The sequence below is a fragment of the Pygoscelis adeliae genome, unplaced genomic scaffold (genome assembly GCF_000699105.1).
Source record: "Pygoscelis adeliae isolate BGI_AS28 unplaced genomic scaffold, ASM69910v1 Scaffold277, whole genome shotgun sequence".
NCBI lineage: Eukaryota > Metazoa > Chordata > Aves > Sphenisciformes > Spheniscidae > Pygoscelis > Pygoscelis adeliae.
In genome coordinates, this window is record NW_008825218.1 from 578,695 (window position 1) to 603,164 (window position 24,470).

Genomic DNA, 24,470 nt, shown 5'->3' on the forward strand with positions numbered 1-24,470 from the left:
TACTTACCTGCCGCACTGCAACATAAATATTCTATTTGGGATGACCCTTGGCTGACTGTACAACCAGTCAGCAAAGAGAATCCTTTCCATGAATAAAAAGTTCAAATGTATTTGAAAATGACAGTCTCAGGCTATAACACACTGATGGTCGTTATGAGATCAGCAGGCTGTTATTCTGCGATCACATCCCAGCTGGAATCTATCGACAACCAACCTATTTAGGAACTATCAGAATTTAAAAAATCACATTCTGTTTAACTGATTTACTGTATAGAATTATCTTACAAAATACAAATATTTCAAATAACTTGAATTTACCACAGAAGTAAAGCCCACAATATTTTAGTATACCCATTTCCTTTTAAGCACATTGTTTCTTTTTCTATCGTATCTCGTATACACACAAAGAGGGTGTTTAAAGAGACTTTAAAAGGCTTTGAAATTGAATTATTAAATTAAAATTAGCATACAATGAATTGAAACAATTGTTATTTCCCTAAGTGATACTTTCCTTTTCCTCTGAAAATGTTTCATTACTTTCTCACTTTATAAAATAAGTATGAAGATCAGAAATAATTGCACACAATCAAAAAACAAGAGCATGTCTTTTGAATGACAGACAAGGCCAGTGTCTGTGTTCAAAAGATCAGTTGTATCTAGGTTACCAAAACCTGATGGCATGGAAAAACAAAACAAAACACAAACAAAGCAGTGCATAAAAGCTAAGTCAGCAAGAATTCAGGCAGGTTTACCTGACAGTAGCATTGGGTCTTTGTCAACAGATTTGCGGACTTGGTCTGACTCTCCAGTTAAAGAGCTTTCATCAATTTTAAGATCATTTCCTTGAATAAATATCCCATCGGCCGGTAGAAGATCACCTTTCAGTAAGAACATGGTAATGGAAAACCACAGTGGTTTAGTAACATTGTTTTTATAATTACATAATGATTTTTATTATAAAATCACAATTAACAACAATTGCATTAAAATGTAAAATGAAAGCAAAGTGAAAGAACTACTACCCTATCGGTCCATATTAGCCATATTATTGCAATCCTATAGGGAAGGGCCTTTGTCTTGCAAATATTTTTTGCCTAATGCTATCCCAGAATCCAAATGCATCACATTTAACATACGACGAACACAATAATCACTGAGATTTGGCAGGGGGAGTGCTCTTCTTAACATGGCATTAAGGTTTCTGCATCAGACTTCATAGGAATTAACAGTGGCTAATAAACAGTCAAGCTGCCCTTTCCCCTTCCCCTCCCAGGAAGCCCTTAGCTAAGTCCAGGAGAAACTCGATGGCTGATAGAACAGGCGTTTTGCTGGAATTCGCCGGCTCAGTCAAACACAGAGCTCCTGCAAAAGTCTTCCTGTTCACTGGAGCATAGGGCTTTCCCTATGGCATATAATTATAAGGCATCTGGAAGCATCCAGTCTGGGGGGACTTACAGGATCCATAGCTCTGGAGCAGCCTACCAAATGGGGTGAGCACAGAGGCACAACTCCCTTTCACAGAGCATTTAAAAATATTTCTTCTTATTCCTAACCGGACAGAAATGAAAAATTCCAAATAGTGTAATCCTCCATGAAAAAGAATTACCTTTGCATGAACAGTTCCTGTCCTTGTCAGTGAAAGGAAGTGAAGATTACAAAAATAAAATTAATTACCTAGTGCAAGTTTATAGCAAGTATCTTAGGTTTTCCTTTTGCCCTAACAGCCAAATTGTTACCTTACCACGGACAACAATGACACCACGTAATTCTCTGTCTTTTAAATCACTTCCAGTGAAGTGAGTCTATTCTGCTAGAAAGGGAAAGGAGAATAAATAAAGTTCAGAAAAGTAGACAGTTGACGGAACTTACCATATTTCACCTGTGCAATGTCACCAACTACTATCTCCGCCACTGGGATCTGGATAACCTGTCCACCTCGGACAACAGTAAATTTCTGCTCCTGCTCAATACGACTTTGAAGCCCACGAAATTGCTTCTCCTTGCTCCAGTCATTGAAGGCAGTGACAAGTACAACACAGATAACAGAGAGTAGGATGGCAGCACCTTCAATCCAGCCAGCTTCAGCCTCACCTTCATCTTCAGCTCCTCCTGTTGCAGTACCACAACCTGCCAAGACAACATTAAGAACCATTCAGTCAAGCGAAGATCAGGTTTATCATGTTTATCACAAGCAGAAAAACTTCTTGTGAAATGACAACAAGGTTAGAACTACTTTTCGAAGTACTGTCTGCTAAATGAAACATGGCAGAATAAAGTAGAAATAAAGATGTCTGAAGAACAGAGAAGAACAAATCAATAGAAATTTTCGATCTTTTAATTTTTCTACTGAACAAGCTATCCTTGGTAAACCCAAACTAAGCAAACAGGAAAAGAAGGCACCAATTCTGTTATCTAATAGAAGGGTTGATAACTTCACCTGAGCCATCAAGCATTTCCAGAAACAAGGAGGACTCACTAAGAGTGGCAAGAAGGACTAAAACAATGAGTAACATCAATCAATTGAAAGCAATGATATTAAATTAAGATTAAAGAAAACAGATTAAATTAAAACAGGTTTAAGAAACAATTTTCAATACAATTTCTAAATGTTCTCAACTAAACACACTTATAAGGAACACTTGTTTAAAGAATACTGAGATGAACTAAGTATATTAGTATTTAAATGTGATAATGAAATGTATTAAGGAACACTGAGTAAAAATAATAGCCTAATATTAATTCATCATTCTTCCTTGCACAGAAATATAGTGGTATGCTTATACAATGCTATTATTTTTATCACAAGTAAAACAGTATTAAAAAAATACATTCTATGTATTAATTCTGAAGTGTTAATTCTAAATTTTTATACACATCTGCTAATTATTTATTTCAGTCATATGCATTAAAATTTAAATAAATTTCCTAGATAGTATTCACAAAATAAAACCAATAGCTCTCCTTCTTAATGAAATAAGACATAAAAAAAGATAGTTTATAATAGTGGACAGCAAAGTACAGATACTAGAATTGCACAATTCAGAGATATCCCAACTGACAGGAGAGAAAAAAAGAACTCAGTCTGAACAATAGAGCCTCCTCTCCCGAGTGACCAAGGGAGAAAAGAAATGTTTTAATTTTTCATGAAGAACTGAACTAGGTAGGCATTTGACATCACTTTTCCATCTTACCCAGGTACCAGGGAGTTCAGCAACTTAGCAACCGTGTTGCTTCCATCTATGACTGAAGTTTAATTTTGGTATATTCATCACCTGTCACTAGAGGGAATTAACAAGCAATTCGATTTCTATCTTTAAGTTACAAAGATTTCCCTGTAACATAAGCATCATAATTCATTAACCAGCTGAGTAATTACTCTGGCATATGAACAGTAACAAAATTACCAAAAGTCAAAGGACGAAAGATGAGACTGAACCTCCAATAAGTGAACAGAAGAAAATTAAAATAAATGGAGTTTTTACCAATGTTCTCTGTAGTTTAAATTTGGACTTAAGCTAATTGAAAGGCAAAGCACACTCCCGAGAGAAGGAGCCTTCCTAGCAGGGATGTCCTTAGACCTATGATCCATGTGAACCTTTATCTGCAGTACAAGACCCTTGCTAAAGAAACCATTTTTATAGCACCCAAGAAAGAAATTAAGTAACCTTTTCTAAGTTCAGTACCTTACACTACTTAAAACCAGTCACAAATTCAACTTACAAACCACATCTTCAATTTCTTTCTTTGGCAGGACATTACTTTTGGGAAGAACTAATGAACTTTCCTCTGTTTAACCTTAATCATCTTCATTGGTCTATGTTAGACTTTAGATTCCTTTTCCAAATCAGTAGATTCACTTTTGCCTTGTTTGGATTAAGTGCTTTTCTAGTACAAGTAATTCTGTTTTGGCAAATATAAGACAAAGATTCACTACTCATTTTTCATTAGATATGATTTAGAATTAAGCATCATGAATACCCTATTCTTTTTAACAGCATACCTCCGCTCCTATTTCTCATAAAAGAAACATGGCCTGGTCTAGCCACAGACAAAGACTGATTTTATTTCCTTTTTAGATGGTTGAAATTTAGTCTAGCTTGTACAAAAGTACAAGCAGGTGTTGTTTCCTACGGTGATCCCCTGGTCCAGGTTAACTGATAACAGTAACGTGCAGATTGACCCATAGAGGCGGGCAGCTCAGCTCCTTCAGTGGTTTTAGGCATTTCCACTGGGGTGATATTTATTTACTTTATTCTGTAGCATGCCTTCTTTGGCTTTCACTGAAAATCTTTGATTTCTGCATACGGATTACTGATCATGTATACTGTGGTATTTTCTACAAAATCAAGAATTAACATTATGTAATACTTAAATACAAGTTTTTAATTTGAGCTATATCAGCATACCCCAAAAAATCAGCCATTTGAAAGACACAAGCTGTGCTTTGTCCTTCACTGTAAGAATCCCATTATGGCTCTGAACATGTGTAAACTTTATAGTAATATTAGGTGAGCAGAATATCCTCTCTCTACAGCAGAAAGCTACCAGTTTTGAGAAAGTCATTGCTATTATTCCAAAGAACCAATAGGTCTGGTCACTGCCTCCGAGATGTGCTGGAGAAACAAAAACGACAGCTAGTCAGTGCACTCGAACCCAGTGCTAGCACACTGTACCTTGAATGGCTTGGAGAGTAACATTTCTGTGTCCCTTCAGGAACAAAACCAAACTTCTTGACTCAGTAAAAACAGGTCAAAAATAAAACTATTCATTGATTTGAGTAATGAAATTAATTTTGTGAGTATGTGTTGTCAGAATTAATCTCCATGTTAATATAAACAACACCATTCCTTGTATGTTCACATAACCAGAAAAAATAGTCTAACATAGCATGTAAATAATACAAGATGTTACCATTAAGATGAAAGGAATTGTGTTTACCTGTCTCATAGATTATGCACAAGCAAAGAACATAATTCACTCTTCATATTACAGCTGAAAAAATGTTTGTAGGAATGAAAGAAAATCTGGAGAAAACAGACTGAACTTAGATCAAGTTCTTGGAAAGTGTCCCTAAATTTGACAAGCTTCCGCACTGAATAACAATTCATGATTTTAACTTTTAAAATCCTGAGAAAATTCTCCATAACCCAATGGAAACAACAAAAGTTCAAATGCATTTCATTTATTTTCTCTTCATTCAATCAGACAATGCTAAATTCAGATGGAGAAAAGGTATGTGAAGGAGAGGAAGGAATTCTTGGAGTGAGAGCCAGGAGCAGAGAAATTAATTGATAGACATGGTCAAAACCAGAAGTTAGTCCTTTAGAAGGATGGAAGAAATGGTGAGTTGTTTTATGGACTTTAGAATCCTTATTAGTCGAGATTCAATCTGGCTTCTATAAAACTGCAAGTGTTGCTTCTTACAGTGACCCGTTGGCCCAGGTTCTCTGACACACTAAGAGGTAAATTCACCCATAGAGGTGGACAGGTAGCGTGAAGCAGACAGCTCACATTGTTTTTATTCAATATGACTCAAAATTAAAACAGTCAACCAGGATATGGGAGACACAAATTCTTTTTTTTGACCTCTCTCTCAAAGGATCAGAACTCAGGACCACGATTTTAGAGACCACAAAAAGGTTGACAGTACACAAATGGGAATCTTACTCACTGCCCTGCAGATGCCCAGCCTGCAGGCTGGCCGACCATGTCCTCTCCTAAGCATCATGAACACGTGTGTTCCTGTCTGCTCTAGCTGATTCCCTCGTTTAATCCCACATGTCAGATGAATGGTGGTCCTAAACTATCAGAAAAAAAGCTTCATTATCAGTATGTTTCAGGTTAGGAGGAAGCAGAATTTCAGCTATGTAAGGAGTTCGAACATAAAGGACTAGATATCTCCAAGTTGAAGCAGCAGCTGAGGAAGGCTTTTGAATATCTAAGATTTCCAGGTAGATACTTGTAACAACAGTTCGGAAATGAAATTGCACTTTTTTTTGGATCTAGCCTAATATAACTAAAACCAGGCTCTTTAAAAGTTCTTACAATAGTAAGATTTCAGAACAACTTTTTTTTAGACAGAGATTTACAGACAAGCAGGATTTAAAAATGCAACCTGCCCTTCAAGAGATGATCTCTCTGTCAGGAAACATTTTCTTGAACTATGCTGTGTTCTTGCATCAAAACTATTTTAGAAGTAGTCCCTTTTAATGGGGGGGGGGGGGGGGGGCAGGGGGGTGGGTTGCATCTCTATTGGTATAAGTTTGTAGAATTCTTTCTTATATACTTAAGGAAAAACAATTTTTTTTTCTTTTTCTTCTGCCATTGTATCACACAGGATTTTCTAGAAATTCTAGAAAGACTTATATGAATTTACAGGAAGAAACTGTATGTATTCATAGGAGAAAAAAACCGCATACTTAATTGTACACTTATACTATCTGTCCTTATTGTAGTACACAGAGTGACACAGTAATGACTTTACAGATAAAGGGAAAATAAGGAATATAAATAAGACACACAAAAGACGTAATAATAATATGCTTAAGTAGCAAAATACAGTTTAAAGCATCTAATGTTTGTTAAGAATGCTCCTATAAGCTTTAAAAAATTGTGTTAAGGTCTAAGATTGATGTTATGCTTTCACAATATAGTACTTGGTTCCCAACGTTACCGAAAAATATGCCTGCGATTTTATTGAAAGCATCACAAAAGAATTTTTAATATGCTTATCTGGTTTGTGGTAGGGTTTTATTCCAAGACAGTGAATTGTGAAGCACTCATGTAAAATTATATTTAACATAGGTCCTATCTGTCAGAAAATTCAATTTCAAAAAAGTAAACAAGTTTTTAATATGAAGCTATTTTCTACCATAGCTATGAACACACGCCATGTGTGTGTCATTCCTCAAGGTCTCATCTTCATGAGACAAAAAATGCGTACTCAGTTTGAAACTGAGATTAGAAAGATTTGACTGCAAGTCAAGAATGTAAAGGGCCGTAACTCCTTTGGCATAGAAAAAGAGGATGAAGCCAGAAAATGGATTAGCTTATTCAAAAAGAGTGTACAGGAACATACAGGTGAGCCGAACCGCCCCACAGAGGAGTGGGAGGACCTGACAGTGCGGCCTCAAAGAACATTCAGAAATACAAAAGGGGACTAATAGGATTGTGTCCTCCATAAAATCTCTCTAAAGTACATTACCAAAAACTTGTGGAAGGAGAACAGGATTTTAAAAGCTTAAAATTTGACCAGAAATAGGTCAGCAAAGACTGTTGAAAAAGTTTTCTATAGAAGGGAGATGAAAGGATGATAAAATCCAAAGGTAAAGAGGATTCAGGGAAAAAAGAGTGGGAAAGTAATTCAAACCAGCACACGTAATCAGTCCATCTGAAGTTGTAACAACCTGGGTTTCCACCTCATCAGAGATTGCGAGCAACCTGGGCGCAAGAGCTATGGGCTACAAATCCTGCCCAAGAACCTGCAAAGCTGAGCGAATACCCAGGCACCCAGCCTGTGCTGGACCCTTTTATGCACTTAATTAATTAGTAGTAATTTCAAAATTAGCCTGAGAAGCCTACTCTGCATTAGGAGTTTTTAAATTATATTTAAGGTTTTAGAAAGAAAAAATAAGAAAGCAAGGCCTAGGATATTAAAAGGGAATGGAACTGTATGATAGAAAAGACTTGAACACATTTATGCCAAAAGGGGAAGGCGAGAAAGCTGAGGAAGACATACAAGAGCAGGTTAAAGCATTTCAGGAAGACAGTAAGCAAGAAACTTCACTGTAACTGGCAGGTGAAAATAATTTGGTTGATGTTATTAATCGTTTCAGCTTGGTGAAAGCCAGAAAGGGGGAAAGGAAAAAAAAAAAAAAGAAAAGGCCACAAATATATAGACAGCATCATCTGAGAGTTTACCAGGCTCATGTCCTGTTGGAAACTGGAATGCTTTTAAGGTCATAGACACCATTTCAATACATGTTTCTCGTAATATCAACCAAATCTGGGCAAATACAGAAAGAAGCATATGAGTACTGTGCAGCTAAAAAGAGTATCTGTTTAAAATTTCAAATAGTTATGAGGAGATTCTTCAAGCCGCTTTGAATAGGGTAACGATTATAATTACAAACCATAGAGTCTTAAGCTGCAGCATGGTAATTTTTAAATCAGAAAAAGTGTATTTTTAAAAATCTGGGAACATCTGTATTCCTAAGTCCCAACCTACAGCACATACCTCTCAGCTACTCATTTCAACCTACACATTTCTATTTTTAAGCTGAGAATACCTTGTGGCATTTAAATTCCTTAGGAAAATCTCATAACACCCCCAGAGGTAATTTTTTTAGTCAGTCAAACTGGTTTTGTCATCAGAAAGACAACAGTTTCCATGATAAAAACTTTTTATTTAATCGCTTTCTGTAAGACATTTTTCCTTTGCTGCAACTCCAGCACCGATGTTATTAAAGCAGACTAAGCAGCGCTAAGTTACAGCTTTTTCATTAGTAGAGCAGGGCTCTTGTTACTAACATCATAAGCGATGTTACTTATTTTATCAAATGTATTCAGTTGGGTAGGAAAAGGAACAATAACCAAAAATTATGCAATAAATATCATAAACTCCCCTCCTTCACAAGATTTTGTAAGCTGTAACAGATACTGTAATATTTATTTTTACAAATTCCTTGTTGTGTCATATCATTTGCTACAAAATTAGTCCAAAGAGCGATTGCCAGTTACTGAAGTACCAGTATTCCTTCCCAAAATCCTCTGTGTGATGATGCATCATCAGACATTGAATCCCTTCCGGTAAGGGCCCTGCACGAGGCAGGAAGGCCACAGGCTGGCAAAGCTCAAAGTGCCACTGCAGAGCCACAGCTAACTGCAAAGGTGCAGAAATTACTAGAACTTCAAAAATGAAGTGTTCTGTCTTTCCTTCATATTCTCCAAGGCCTCATTCAACCGTGAAAAACACTTTCTAGCTACTTGTAGTAAGTCAGACTGCGTTCTCCAGAAACACATCCGTTTCTGCGACCAGCCAAGCAGAAGGGATTTACTAACGTGAGATATTTATACTACACACATTTCAGGTTTAGGGTGCTTGCATATTCACTAAAAGCGATTTTTGGATATACAAATAATATATAATATACATATAAAATATATAATATATTAACAATATTAGAATTCCTTGCTTTGTGATACATCAGTTAGTTATATAAGGACTGCAGCAGGGAAGGGGGGAGAAAAAAAAAAATATACTGTCCCTGTAGGTTAGTTATATAACTGTCAACTCCAGAGTTCAATATTAAGTATTTACACAGTTTTGACATACTCACGCAAGGAAACAAATCTGTAAGCCCTAAAAGCACATATATTCATACATTCCTTGACCTGATCACAAATATTTGTGAGCAGAGAAACGTTAATTAAAATACTCACTCAACTTCAAGAGATGCAATATGTCGAGCAAGATTCTTCCGACTGGCGCCTCCAAGGAAATGCATTTTGTAAAGATCAGTCAAAAGGATGGGGTCCTAACTCCACCGAAGGCAATGGAAGGAACAGGACCATACAGCTATTTCTATAATGTTTATATTCAGTTTTGTTTCCTTATGTTGCCACTTAGGGAAAGCGGAGAAAGGCCAACATGGGAATTCTAATCACAAGTCCTGTTATCAGGAATTGCAAGGGAAAACCTCGACATCCAATTGCTATAGTTTTACTGTATATCGCTCAGAGCTAAAAATGTCTGGTAAATATAGCCACATACTCAAAAGGCAAAATACAGTTTTCAAATGTAAGAATCAGACCTTGAAAGCTGTTCTCTGTCTTTATTAATAAGAGTTCAAGTGCAGTTACTCAACAATGTTCACAAGGTCATGTCCTAGCTGAGTTTTACTTACAGAATTAATACTTCTGGAGAATCTCTTCCCGGAAAATATGTGAGAAGATTTTATATTTCATCCCAAAGTTCTAAATCTCTTTATCTCACGGCCCCAGTTGAGAGTTAAGTCGTGCTTGGCAACCTGGAAATCTATCTAATGAACAATAGCTAAAAGCAACCCAGTTTTGCTCATGATCTGCACATCTCTAATGAAGGGAAGGTATCCATGGGACTTCATTTTTTGCAGTCCAACACAGATTTGTAGAAACCAGATGTAGGTCACTTTACATTATGAAACAATTATTTAATTTGCAGGTCCCATATGACACAATAGAGTCTTAAGCTGCAGCATGGTAATTTTTAAATCAGAAAAAGTGTATTTTTAAAAATCTGGGAACATCTGTATTCCTAAGTCCCAACCTACAGCACATACCTCTCAGCTACTCATTTCAACCTACACATTTCTATTTTTAAGCTGAGAATACCTTGTGGCATTTAAATTCCTTAGGAAAATCTCATAACACCCCCAGAGGTAATTTTTTTAGTCAGTCAAACTGGTTTTGTCATCAGAAAGACAACAGTTTCCATGATAAAAACTTTTTATTTAATCGCTTTCTGTAAGACATTTTTCCTTTGCTGCAACTCCAGCACCGATGTTATTAAAGCAGACTAAGCAGCGCTAAGTTACAGCTTCTTCATTAGTAGAGCAGGGCTCTTGTTACTAACATCATAAGCGATGTTACTTATTTTATCAAATGTATTCAGTTGGGTAGGAAAAGGAACAATAACCAAAAATTATGCAATAAATATCATAAACTCCCCTCCTTCACAAGATTTTGTAAGCTGTAACAGATACTGTAATATTTATTTTTACAAATTCCTTGTTGTGTCATATCATTTGCTACAAAATTAGTCCAAAGAGCGATTGCCAGTTACTGAAGTACCAGTATTCCTTCCCAAAATCCTCTGTGTGATGATGCATCATCAGACATTGAATCCCTTCCGGTAAGGGCCCTGCACGAGGCAGGAAGGCCACAGGCTGGCAAAGCTCAAAGTGCCACTGCAGAGCCACAGCTAACTGCAAAGGTGCAGAAATTACTAGAACTTCAAAAATGAAGTGTTCTGTCTTTCCTTCATATTCTCCAAGGCCTCATTCAACCGTGAAAAACACTTTCTAGCTACTTGTAGTAAGTCAGACTGCGTTCTCCAGAAACACATCCGTTTCTGCGACCAGCCAAGCAGAAGGGATTTACTAACCTGAGATACTTATACTACACACATTTCAGGTTTAGGGTGCTTGCATATTCACTAAAAGCGATTTTTGGATATACAAATAATATATAATATACATATAAAATATATAATATATTAACAATATTAGAATTCCTTGCTTTGTGATACATCAGTTAGTTATATAAGGACTGCAGCAGGGAAGGGGGGAGAAAAAAAAAATATACTGTCCCTGTAGGTTAGTTATATAACTGTCAACTCCAGAGTTCAATATTAAGTATTTACACAGTTTTGACATACTCATGCAAGGAAACAAATCTGTAAGCCCTAAAAGCACATATATTCATACATTCCTTGACCTGATCACAAATATTTGTGAGCAGAGAAACGTTAATTAAAATACTCACTCAACTTCAAGAGATGCAATATGTAGAGCAAGATTCTTCCGACTGGCGCCTCCAAGGAAATGCATTTTGTAAAGATCAGTCAAAAGGATGGGGTCCTAACTCCACCGAAGGCAATGGAAGGAACAGGACCATACAGCTATTTCTATAATGTTTATATTCAGTTTTGTTTCCTTATGTTGCCACTTAGGGAAAGCGGAGAAAGGCCAACATGGGAATTCTAATCACAAGTCCTGTTATCAGGAATTGCAAGGGAAAACCTCGACATCCAATTGCTATAGTTTTACTGTATATCGCTCAGAGCTAAAAATGTCTGGTAAATATAGCCACATACTCAAAAGGCAAAATACAGTTTTCAAATGTAAGAATCAGACCTTGAAAGCTGTTCTCTGTCTTTATTAATAAGAGTTCAAGTGCAGTTACTCAACAATGTTCACAAGGTCATGTCCTAGCTGAGTTTTACTTACAGAATTAATACTTCTGGAAAATCTCTTCCTGGAAAATATGTGAGAAGATTTTATATTTCATCCCAAAGTTCTAAATCTCTTTATCTCACGGCCCCAGTTGAGAGTTAAGTCGTGCTTGGCAACCTGGAAATCTATCTAATGAACAATAGCTAAAAGCAACCCAGTTTTGCTCATGATCTGCACATCTCTAATGAAGGGAAGGTATCCATGGGACTTCATTTTTTGCAGTCCAACACAGATTTGTAGAAACCAGATGTAGGTCACTTTACATTATGAAACAATTATTTAATTTGCAGGTCCCATATGACACAACGTGCACATTTTGCACTTTACAAGTTCTTAACGTGTTGTTACTGAAGCCAGCTCAAGTCAAAGTCATGTCAGTCATCAGTATCACCGACATTTGGTAATGTATTTGCTCCCTAAGCACACTGTGAGCTGGTGAACAGTCGAGCAAAACCAGAGCGACACCATTCTTTGGACAAATGCTTGGCTCCCGAAAACTGATGTCCCACTTCATCCCATCTGTATTTTAGAAGTGATACATCTGCTTTTTTCTGACTCCATGACGCGTAATAGTATCATTTCCATACTTCCTTTAGAGTTATCTGTTCCAGGGCAGAGCGCGATACCTAAATTGGGCTTTCCTTGCTGACTCTAAGAATCGGTGTATAAGCCTATGTTTTCTTTCTTGTTGCTTCTGACAGAGACACCAAACATATGGTATTTCCAGATTTACACATTACAATAAAAACATCAATCGACAAAAAAAACCCCAAACCACTATTGGATGAGCAGAACCTCACTTGTTCGATTTCATTCAAAAGGTGATGGGTTCAAAGGAAATAGGGGAAAGAGAGAGAGTCAGAAAGACAGACAGACAGACTGTATACCCAGCCCGAAAAGTAGGAAGTTAAGAATCAAGAAGTCTGTAATAGGGAAGCTTCAGAAAAGACAGTATCTACTAAATAAAATTTTAATGCAACCGTGAATAATCTAGAAGCAGGCCATTTTAGGCATTTTAGAATATGGTAAAAACCAGGATAGCATATTATAAAACAACCAATGCAATATATTTTCATCAAAACACTTATAAAAGAGCAATTACATTCATTTAATTATCTTTTCAGTAAATATGTTTGCTGTGCAACCCAGCAAGAATTTGCAAAACAAGTGTTTTCACACATCATCGAAAATACTTACCCTGTAATAATAATCATAAACAGCTTCACAGGCATTATTAAATGTATGAGAGAGTAAAAACTTTTTTGAAAAAGACAAAATAATGAAATGAAATAATCAGTCTTCTCTTAAATTCTGTAATTCATTATTCAGGGGTTAATTGAGAGAAGACAAGACTGTCAGTCAAAAACTAAGGTTTCTGATAGAGGAGAATATATTCCATAGAGCAAGAGCTTTGTCTACGCTAGGAAGGCTGTGCTGGGGTAACTGTAACAATGACCTTCTCTAGTAAAGATACAGCTTACAAACTGCTTGTGCATCTGTTAGTATAACCTATAACTATTCCATAAAGAAACATATACTTATTATTAATGGTGGGCATGGTGGTGTTGGGTTGACGGTTGGACTCGATGATCTTAGAGGTCTTTTCCAACCTTAATGATTCTATGATTCTATTATTATACTGTCTCTATAGAGATAACGAAAAAATTTAAATCAAATGTAAAAAATACTTATATTTGTCAAAAACAATCGTTTCTAATGCAACGTTTCATTTCAGTACAAATATCAATGTCCACAATGAAAATTCTGGTTAAGGTTGAAGGTTTCTTTGTATTCATCCAGGATGTATGAAAAAGTAGTTATAAACTTCTCCAAATTTAAGTCACTGTTCCAAGAATGCAGACCAGGTGTACATGGTCTTAACCTTAAACACTCTTGCTCAGTCATTCAGTTTAGGCTCTTTTCTCAGGGTTTTTCATGGGGAAAAGCTGAAAGACCTTGGTTCAGTTGCAATGCAGAATAGAAATATGTATCAAAACTTTGCAGTGAAATTTGGTTTAGTGGCCAGCCTTGATACCTCCAGTTAGGGTTTCTGGGGATAACTCAACGGATTTGACTATATCAGAAAAGTGCTTAAGTTTAGACTGCATCAACAACAGGGCAAACCAATTTACAGCAATGAACACATAGCACAAATAAGGGATTCCCTTTGGATGATATTATTTAAATGTCAGAACGATGACAAAACTGAATGTAAAAGACAAACTATATTTGAAAGATATACGTACTAAATTGAATTAACAATGTAGGAGGCTATGATCCCAGAGAACTGCGTGAGTTTTGAATCACTTAACTGGAACGCTAACATAAATGGCAGTGGCTGATTCAGAGTAAAATAAGGAGGGAAAGGAATGCCTTTTTTCATGATCGTATGTTGTAAGACCACACGTGGAATAGGCTATTATGCCAATGCAAACAAAACATTACGAATAAAACTGATAGGAAGAAATTAGAATTTCTGTTAGCTTGATATTAGCAGTGAAGTGGTTGTCCATACGTTGACATTTATTCACTTGGATAAGTTTAAGTTTGATTTCGAATTCTAACCTTGCTACTAAAAAACTTACATAGGGAACACTGTAGCTACTCTCTCTGTAGGAGAGCCTTATTAAACATGCATGGCCCATTTCAGTCCTGAACACACAGCTGAAGAAAAAAATATATAATCTCAAGAAAATATGGTACATTTGACGCTCCAACTATCCAGGCGCTCTGTACAAATATGTCGGAAAGCTAAAGCTGCAGTTAGTTTCTAAAAACAGGAAGAATGCTCCCATTTCTCATGTAGCAACCCCTGAGGATTTCCAGTACTTCCTAAATACAGCTGGATGGAGGGGAGGATTTGAACACTTCCTCAGCTACCACTCCCAATGCACATCACTGAAAGCACCAGAAAACACAGAAGCCGATGAAAATAAATAAATGCTTAACAGCAAACTGGCTATCATCGAGGCACTTGACTTTAAATAGACCTAAGAAAAACATTTAACATTAACATAGAGCAACAAATATTTCATAAATACATAATCAGATTGAGAGCTAGCTTTCTTACTTATGCTTCACCTACTAAATCCTTATGAACAAAGCCCATTCCCTTTCTGTCTGAAGCAGAATGATCAGAAGAGCAAATCATTGAAGAAGGTTTTTAGGGTGGCACCTGCCTAAGTAATGGATGCTTGTACCGTTCCATCGCTCTGATTGCGTTCTAATACAAACAAAATGTACTTGCTTCCAAAAATATTCCCTTTTTTCTTTTTCTTTGTGCTTTAAAACAAGACGTTCTAACCAAGATGATTTTAGAGAAAGACTGTGTTTAACAGAAATGCTACCAAAAATTTGCAAGACAATATTAAAAAAAGTTGACTTTGCCTGGAAATCTTGACAGACATTTCACTGGAGCTTCTAAAAAATCAAACTGGAGCACAGCCTGAAGTTATGATTGCTGACTGATATACTTCATACATCTAGACCATTTAAAGAGTGTCAACTTCTTCCAACCTACAAGCCCTGCAGACAGAGGTTACTAAGAATAGGTTACTGATTTTAATAGGCTCCTTTAAAGTAATTCATGGATTCTGAGGTTCACAGACCACAGCTTGAAAGACACTGATTAAGGAAATTTGCAACTGAGTAGCTTAAGCAACCTAACACAGCTAGGATACTGCAAAACCAGAAAATTAAACCAGTGCTCTTTTGAGCTTAGGCCTTGGTGATGTGCTCTAGAGCCAGTTCTTGAAACACCTCATCCTCTTTTGATGCTGTTACTCCCTCGCTCATCAGTCATATTCATGAGAACAAGAAAACCAGGTTGAAAAAGATACGGAAGATTTATAGACCTCAGTCACAAAACCAGCTCATAAACTGCAGTGTTTACTACTTTCATTAAATTTCTCATCTTCATTACTTCGTGCTATAAAGCTTTAAGAGGTGAAAAATCATGTCAGTAAAAGATTAAACATAATATCATAATGTCTTGCACCAGAAGGCACTAAAAAGTTGTCAACGCTAGCAAACAGTGTGGCCCTATAGATGTAGTTTTACAGTACAAATCTATGTGCTAAGGAAACATGTGTCTGGACCATATTTTTCAGTTTAGTTTCATCCCAAAGGATAGGATGAAATCCCATCTGAATGCACATCCCTGAAAGCACCCCACAATGTGAACCAAAGCATATGAACTGGGGACAGACAGGAGATGTAATTTCTGAAGTATACTCTGGATCCAAACTAAAATGTTAATGTAGATACATCCAAAGCAAGCTAAACCTGCATGTAATTAGGATAACCTCCATTTAGAACATACATTCGATATATTCTGCATATTAATCTTGGTTTCAACTCATCTAGTTTTTAAGATTCTAAAAGTTTACGCATACTTAACTGAAACAAGATGAGCAGCATGTCCTAGAGAGAAAAGGCAGAACTCCTTATGCAATAACAGAAATAAATTAGAATCAATTGTTTAAATTGTTACTTTTCTGATAGGAGATATATATGTACATATAAATTTTATATATATGCATATTTTCATGTAACACACTTACATATATGTACACACAGACACACATACTTAAAAGTAGTGTAATTCAGTGCCATTACACCTAGTATTAACTCTACTGCATTAGATGTAATAGATGTGGACCGTAATACCAAACACTCACTTGTCTGTGCTTTATTCCTGAAGGTGGAGTTGAGCAGGGTGGGAGCTTGTTCTATTCTCCATCTGATTAAGCTTTAGAAAAAAACCTCAAGTGCATCTCCAAAGATGTGAACTTCAGAGATTTTAAGATTCTTTTCCCAAGGTCCCAATTCAATGCCTGATTACATGTGTGCACGTATCCTTCATACGGAGTTTTAGATATTTTGTCTCAAAGGCCTGTTTTATTGTTACTGGTTTCTCCAGGAGAAAAAAAGCAGCAAAGTACTATACATCTGCCTTGCCATCACAGTTTTGGTGTTCAAAAAGGTATACCTGTTTTGTTTCAGTCATCTGTGCTTAAACATTTTTTTTTCCAGATAATAATTTTCCACTCTAATTCAAACCCACCAACAGACATGAACCATAAGTGCATGCAGACTTCGGGTTTTCACATCGTTTGACTGAACTCATGCAGACTAGTTGGCAAACAGCACCCTCCTTTGAAACTGCAAAACAATCCTATAACCTGATCCAAAAATACTTTGAATTAAAAAAAAGTCACATAATAAACAGGTGATTTTGCAAATTTGAAAAATATTTGAGATTTTAAAGCTGTTAAATTAGAACTGACTTCTTTAATTCACAATCGAATAAGAAAACACTCAGTATTCCTGTATTTCATATTGTTTTATTTTATAAGCTATTAATGTTAACTTTTGACAATAAAGACGTTTTCAGAGCTTTTGGGTTTTCTTTGGTTTGAGGGAATTTTGATTTTTTTTTTAAACACCAGGTAAATCATTTTAAGAGAATATCTGGCTCCCTTTGTCAAATTCAGTGCAATACTTGTATTCCTCTATATTATTGACATGTTGTTCAAATTTCAAATTCCTATTGAAAAAGCTGGGTAAGTTCCCATAAATAGTTACACATTGGTATTTATAATCAAGTTGTCTTCAAGTAGACAAAATATGGCTAAAAATATAATATGACAAATCGGTCTTCACATCCATGTGAAAACATAACAAGGCAGCGATGTGTTTAAATTCTTACAAGAGACATTTAGGTTATACGCTGGGAATAACTGCCTCACTGCATGGACACTTAGACAAATTATCTAGGGAAGACACAGAATTTCCATCACTGGAACCTTTTAAAAATAAGTATTTTAAATTTCTGTCAAGAGTGGCTTAAGTATTGTTGATAGTGTTTTTGAGTACGGGGACAGACTAAATGACCAAAAGTTCCCCTCAAGTCAGTTTTCTCATATCCTGCCTCTTCTTGTTTGCCTTTGGATGCTGTCGTCAGGCTGTGGATTAACCCGGCCAGGGAGGAACAGAGACGGGAGCGCGCTCTGATTTATATACCCAGCACTCGTCTCAGCACTGCACTCCTAATATAGGGAGTGCTGGGGAGCTTAAAGTAAATACAACTTTGCTGCTCTGCATAGGATGAAAACAAGGCCAGCGAGGCTTGTTCTCTCTGTTGCAGTCACAGTCCTCCTGACTCTCGCTGGGTATAGGGGACGACGCTCAGATGACCCCCTGCACCACCTCCCCAGTGGTCCCTGTCTGCAGGCTGCACAGCACCTCTGTCCAAACCCACGGAGCCAGCCAAAATGATGCAATCTCTCAAATTCCACAGAACAAGCCAGCATGAATCTGCATAAATATGCCAGCGTAGCCAGGTTTATTACTTTCCTAGCAGAGTCCAGCAGAGAGGCACCGAAGGAGGCTGCTGTGGCACGGTCTGAGCTTTTGCGCTCTCCCCAGGAGGGTCATCGTGAGCACAGGGGTGCATAAACCCCAGAGAGGCTCTGCAGGTTCAGTTTATGTCCTGACAGGTTTGTCAGCTACAGCTGAACACCAACAGCCATGCTCCATCTGGCCCTATGAACAAGCCACCAAACCATCCTTGCATTGTGCTCCCCGTGACCCCATACCACCCAGGACTCTCGCCAATTCATCTAGTATTGGAGCCCTAAACCTAAATTTGTCCCATCTTTTGAATCTAGAAAAGAACATAAAAGCAAAAATGTTTCAGAAATTAAATAGTGTATCCAGGTAATGACAACTCAAATGTGCGCAATTTTCTCCTCATGAAAACAGCCTTATACAAGTATTGGAAGACAGCGAGATAATCTGCGTGAGTTCGGACACGCATGTAATAGCTGGACACTCCAACCTGTTCTGTTCTCTGCGCCTGGATATTTAGACCTTGCATTGAAGTATGATTCAGGGCAGGACTTAAAAAGTAAGATACTTTCTTCAGCAAATTCTTAAAGGAACTAATGCATTTAACAAAACAGATTGGGCTAATATCACTAGAAGCCATATGCTGCTTCACCTCATCCTAGCTTTGGGAGGAAGGAGGTTAAATGGTGGGGTTCTGGCAGAACAAGTTGTTTTTAAGAGGGCAAATACTTCTGTTTCTCCTATTTTCCAGGATGCCAACTGCTTCATCCCTTGTACTGACAGACGGTTTAGACTGGTTTAAAAAAATCCTTTGGGAATCTCATGATTTAATTTTCATGAAGAATAATAAAAGTATTTGAGTGTGTGCAACAACACTCCTCAGAAGTTGTGTTTTGATAACTGAAAGTAATATATACTTTGAGATTTATCTGTTTTATATAAAAATACTATTTTCTAATAGCTGCACTTCTATTGTCTCAGCTTCTCTTGTGAATTTTCGTCCTTGGACAGCGCAATAAAAACCTCTAGCGCCGTGACAGCTGGATTAGTGTTATTTATTTAGCAGCAAAGACGATAAAGGATTCCTATTAGGACATACCAGCTTTTAAGGCTGCATTGCCCTTATAGCCTCTTATATACGACCTGTTTTCCATTGATTTAGTATTCCTCAGTGCCCGAAGAATGTTATGTAACACACTCAATATAGGCTTACAGAATAATACACATATTTTAGGTTTTTATAGTCAAAACAAAGTCATTTTAATTAAGTTAGAACTAAAACCCTCTGAAGAAGTACCTGGTTTGGTATAAGATTACGCTGTACTATACAAATGGTTGAAAGTCCTGCAAAATTAAAACCAGTGCTTACAGACTGCAAATAGTGCAGATGAACTCGGAAACGGCAGCTAGATTTCCCTGCCGTGCCAAGGGGTGATTAGTTGACACTGACAGTGAGGATTACAAGACAGTTCAGCTGTTCCCTTGACCTTTTGAGACATCAGGAGATTTGAAGATGTTTACTAATTATTGCTGGTTTCAGCATCTACAACAATATTCTGAAAATATTTTAAGTAACTGTTCAGGGATGCTGGGTTGGTTTCCTTTTTTACTGACATAGTTCATGAGGCAGGGTGGAAGTTAAGATTAAAATCACTGCAAAGTATTAAAATGAATGAAATTTAGCTCATTTTATTTTAAAAAGGCTTCACATTTTCTACAATACATTTTGCATTATGGAAAGGACTTGAGATAATGGATTTTCAATGTACCAAAAACATTACTTGATGACATTTTTTAAATATAAAGTGCACACACATAGGTTATGGAATCAGTCTTTCATCTCAACGTTGGCTTCATAACTGGGAGGGCTGACAAAAGACTTACATTTGTTTATTGCTATGTACTGCTATGATTTTAGGAGATTTGTAAAATAACATTAATGTTGGTCTTACACACTAGATTTTTACACTGCCTACATTTATGTATCTTTAATGCAATCTATGTTATCACAGGTAAAATGCTTTTTAAAAAAAGACTAAGATCTAAAACTGCCATGAAGAATAGAGAATTAACTTTGTTCAGCTGACTCATTTCTGACATTTCTGAGTCTTTCACTCATTAATCAAATATAGTAAGTGCATATTGATGAAATCCAGGGAGAGAGATTTTTAGAGACAGGGAAACATGTGCAACACTTTCCTGTGGAAGTCTTCATGTCCTAGGATCTTCAATTGGCCCTGCAAGAGTCTCAGTATGTAAAACTCTGGCAAAGGACTTAAAAAATTCATGTGCTTCATTAACCATGTGAGTAGCCCTATCGAATTAAAGTGCTAAGGAAAATGTACAATGAAATCCCAGATGTGGACTGTATGGGTAAAGACAAGGTAAAAATTGATAAATGCTGCATTAAAACATTTCGTTTATATTCAATTATACTCATTGCGTCTCACTAGGAAGTAAATGAACTGAATTTCTCAGAGGATGGCTCGAGATTTTAATGTGGTTATTTATCCGAGGTTACTTTTAATTAAGTTGAATTAAATTTGGTTTAAGTTCCTGAATAATTACTGCTTTTACTTTCTTTAACTTTTTTGAAACAACTGGTTATTCCTTACGGTCATTCAAGCAAAGGGGGCACACGGGTGTTTCTTGTTTAAATGAAATCTTAAGCCATGCATAGATTTGCTTGTGCTCACTTCCAGTGTTAAGGTAATACAAATGATCAATATTAATGAAGATTAAAAAAATTTAAACAATATGTTTACATTTGGCAGGAACTGATTGTACTGTACCACAGCATTTAATAATACCGAGTACCATTTCCAACACCAGATGAGATGGTAGTGCTCCTGCAGAGCTAATCCTGCTATTCATTTTATATCCAACGTTTGCTTCCTGCCTGAATGACACCTGTGTGTTTCTCCTGCGCCAATATGTGTTTGCGTACACAAGAATCTATTTCAAGGTTTCCTCAGCAGGCATTTTGTATATTTATACAATTTAAGAATAAGCTGATTTCATCAGAAAAATGTAAGATTTCTAGGATCCCCAGAGAAAAACAGGTCAATCTACTAAGACACTACTTCTTGGAAAGCGAATATAAGAAGTTTATGATCTGGGCAATAACTCTCGAAAAGAAGAACGTTTCTGTGAGAGTAGGAAGAAAATTGTTAAGAATTGGATACTGAACAAGTGAGAGAGTCCAAACATCAGCTACCCGAAAATACTAAAATGAATGTAGTTGTGTCACAACTATTGGTAAAGAAACAGAAGAAAGAAAATCATCGATTAAAAACTGGGAAAGAGAGGAGAATTATATCAAATCTAAGGTTAAGCTGTCCCTCATGCATGGCAACACAGAAAGGGTCTTTTTCCTTCCTGTCCCGCCTTGCCTGAATTACAGAGAGTGCCTAGCTCTCCCTGTAAGCCCCAGCATTCGTCCTCGTGGGGAAGTTGGAACGTGATGCACTGCTTTCCTTCCAGACCAAAAGGAAACACATCTCTTGCATGCCGATCCATTGAAGAAATCAACCTCTAAGAGCTGTCCACAGGGCAATATAGCTGTGAGTCGTTATTTCTCGTGATGGTGCCAAGTGTTTTTTGGGTGGTTTTGTTTGGGGTTTCCCCCCGCCCTCTATTGTCCCTTATTCTTAACATGCATCTTGCTAGACTGTGTGATTGTGACTGGTATCTGCTGATTCAGCACGGCAGGCTGAGATTTCTAGCGGTATCCTCCAACGGAGAGAAGATTTCTCTATATGCAGAGAAATGTGTACAGGAGCAGAAGACAAACGCTGCACATGAATCTGAAGATAATAATAAACTGGTATAGGAGCGCGGCTGATTTGCAAATATAGGCAATGGATGGGTAGGAGAAATTACCCTTGAGTAAAATTAAAAAAAAACAAATTTATGGAAAAGGTTAAAAGGTGGATGGGAAACTTCAGCTGTTTATACATGCAAATACAGAACAATTAACAAAATTCTTAACAGGACCTTAGAGCTATATTACAAAGGTGGTAGTTCTTATCTTCCCCTGGATGCAGGGGAATGCTTGAATGTCTGCTGTATGTTATTAGGGTAAAATTCCCTTTAGTAGGCTAGACGTCACGTGAAAAGCAGTAAAACAAAAAACTGATCTAAGCAAAGCTGAGAACCAGAACCATGAAAAGATACTGCCCATAACAACAGAATTTTGAAATTTTTTGAATGAGCAATGTCTTAATTACATGTTACTACAATATTTCTTTAATCCAAGAGATTCCATAATACATATAATAAGTGCTGGGGAATTGGGACAGATGACATATCTTTGTAACTTGACATTGTCCTTGAGTCTAGCTGAAACCCAGCAGACAGCCTATTGCAGCTGTTCTGTTCCAGCAGAATTTGCATCAAGGGTAGGGAACTTGCAAGGAGGAGGATTGGACGGACCCAAATCGACTGAAATATTTTTAACAAAAATGTACACCAGTACAGACTACAAACTGGACAGAAATTCATGCTAGCTGGCACTAAATTCAGCACTTTCACTCCTAACTAAGAGAGATAAGTTTGTTGCCAGCTGCTTTATATTCTTCATATATATGTGTGTGTATATATATCGATATGTATTCTTTTTTATAGATACATGAAATTTTAACTTTTTTCCCCACTCTCTTCCACAGATACCTGCACTAATGGCTGGTACAAATCTTTCCCACTGGGACTTATTTCTACAGACTTGCTCAATCTGATGAAATGTCAGGAGACATATTTTGAGTCATAGCATTTCAGATCCCAAGCAATAGATCCAGACAAGGTGGGGAGTAGGTTGTTTGTCTGGGTTTTCCACCCCCCCCCTCCCCTCAGACTGATTTTTATAGAGGTTTTTGTCTAAACATCACATGGCTGCCTTTGCTTCTGTAGTGAAGACCTTTATAGCTCTCTGGCGAATCCAGCACTGTTGAGCAGTTGGCTCTTGCATTTCCATGCCTGACTGTGACCTGCTGTCCACCCAATCCATACATGTGTACTTGTTCAGGTTCACATAGGAGTGTAAGATTTGCTAGATAGGCACAGAACAGTTTGTACCACGAGTACAAGTGAGTTCTACCTCAAGGGAGGCTTAGCACAGAAAGAAGATAAGCAATCATCCTCATGGGAGCTGTGGATCAGCTGTATCTTCTCTCCAACTACAAGGATACCCTTTCTGATTTAAACATCCAACTTACGTCCCCCATTGACCAAGCAATGTGGCACATTATAGGAGTGATAACAAAACAACTGAGTGTGAACCACAGGAAATACAGTCTCTTGTAAGGAAACTAAGTCATGAGAGGTCAGCAGGCACCCCAGCCACAGCCCCGAGCAGCAGCATGTCAACGCCACCAACAGCTTAATGCAAGTAGCTTGGGAGGACCAAACTGCAGGGGACCGTGCCCTGTTTCTGTATTTTTTCTGTTCATTAACTTGTTGCATGAGTAAGAGGAAGGCTAATCCAGCCAAACCTCCGCTGAGCAGTATTAAGCAATGTAACACATCATTTAACTTTGTTTTCAATATAGAGTTTTGCCTTGGGAATTTTAACAAGAAGCTACCTCAATCAAAAGGACTTTTCCTTCTCCCCCCCCGCCCCGCAACCTGCGGAGAACTGTACACATGAAAACAGACATCATGCCTGCGGCTTCACGTTGAACAGTGGGATGTTAAAACACCTCGCCTCAGGCTACTTTTTTCCCCCCTTTGTAATCCACATAAGGAAATCGAATTCAAGGAAGAAAAGTTTAAAAGTTTGTTACATTCATGTAAACAGTAAATGATTGTCAGGTGTTGACACTAGTGTGCTTTGCAACCGGGTAGTAAGAGCCACAAGCGATATAAGGCCCGAAAGAGAGGAAGAGGACAAGGGAGAGGATTCAAGAAGGGTCAGAAATTGCTGGTAAGGGTGTTAGCAGAAGACTGAAAATTTTTAAGCAGTTCAACAATGGTACAGCTGGGGGATGCACCAAAGCCGAGCCACGCTGCTGATCTGCTCTGAATTGCAGGGCAGGCTGTATGAAGATGGCTTCAGAAAGGCACAGAAGAATTACAGATTGCAATTAAGTCATTCCTGCAAGAAGAACTGACTGTTTCAGCAGAGATCTA

General features: G+C 37.3%; 1 protein-coding gene across 1 annotated transcript in view; it reads right to left on the bottom strand.

Annotated features, from left to right (window-relative positions):
- LOC103921328 (plasma membrane calcium-transporting ATPase 2) overlaps positions 1 to 24,470 on the bottom strand; it is a 193,313-nt gene that overhangs the window by 103,985 nt on the left and 64,858 nt on the right. Inside the window, exons 3-4 of the mRNA XM_009329272.1 lie at positions 1,870 to 2,127; positions 753 to 878 (exon numbers count right to left, since the gene is read on the bottom strand). Coding sequence (XP_009327547.1) covers positions 753 to 878; positions 1,870 to 2,127 — 384 coding nt within the window. The remainder of the gene's footprint in view (positions 1 to 752; positions 879 to 1,869; positions 2,128 to 24,470) is intronic.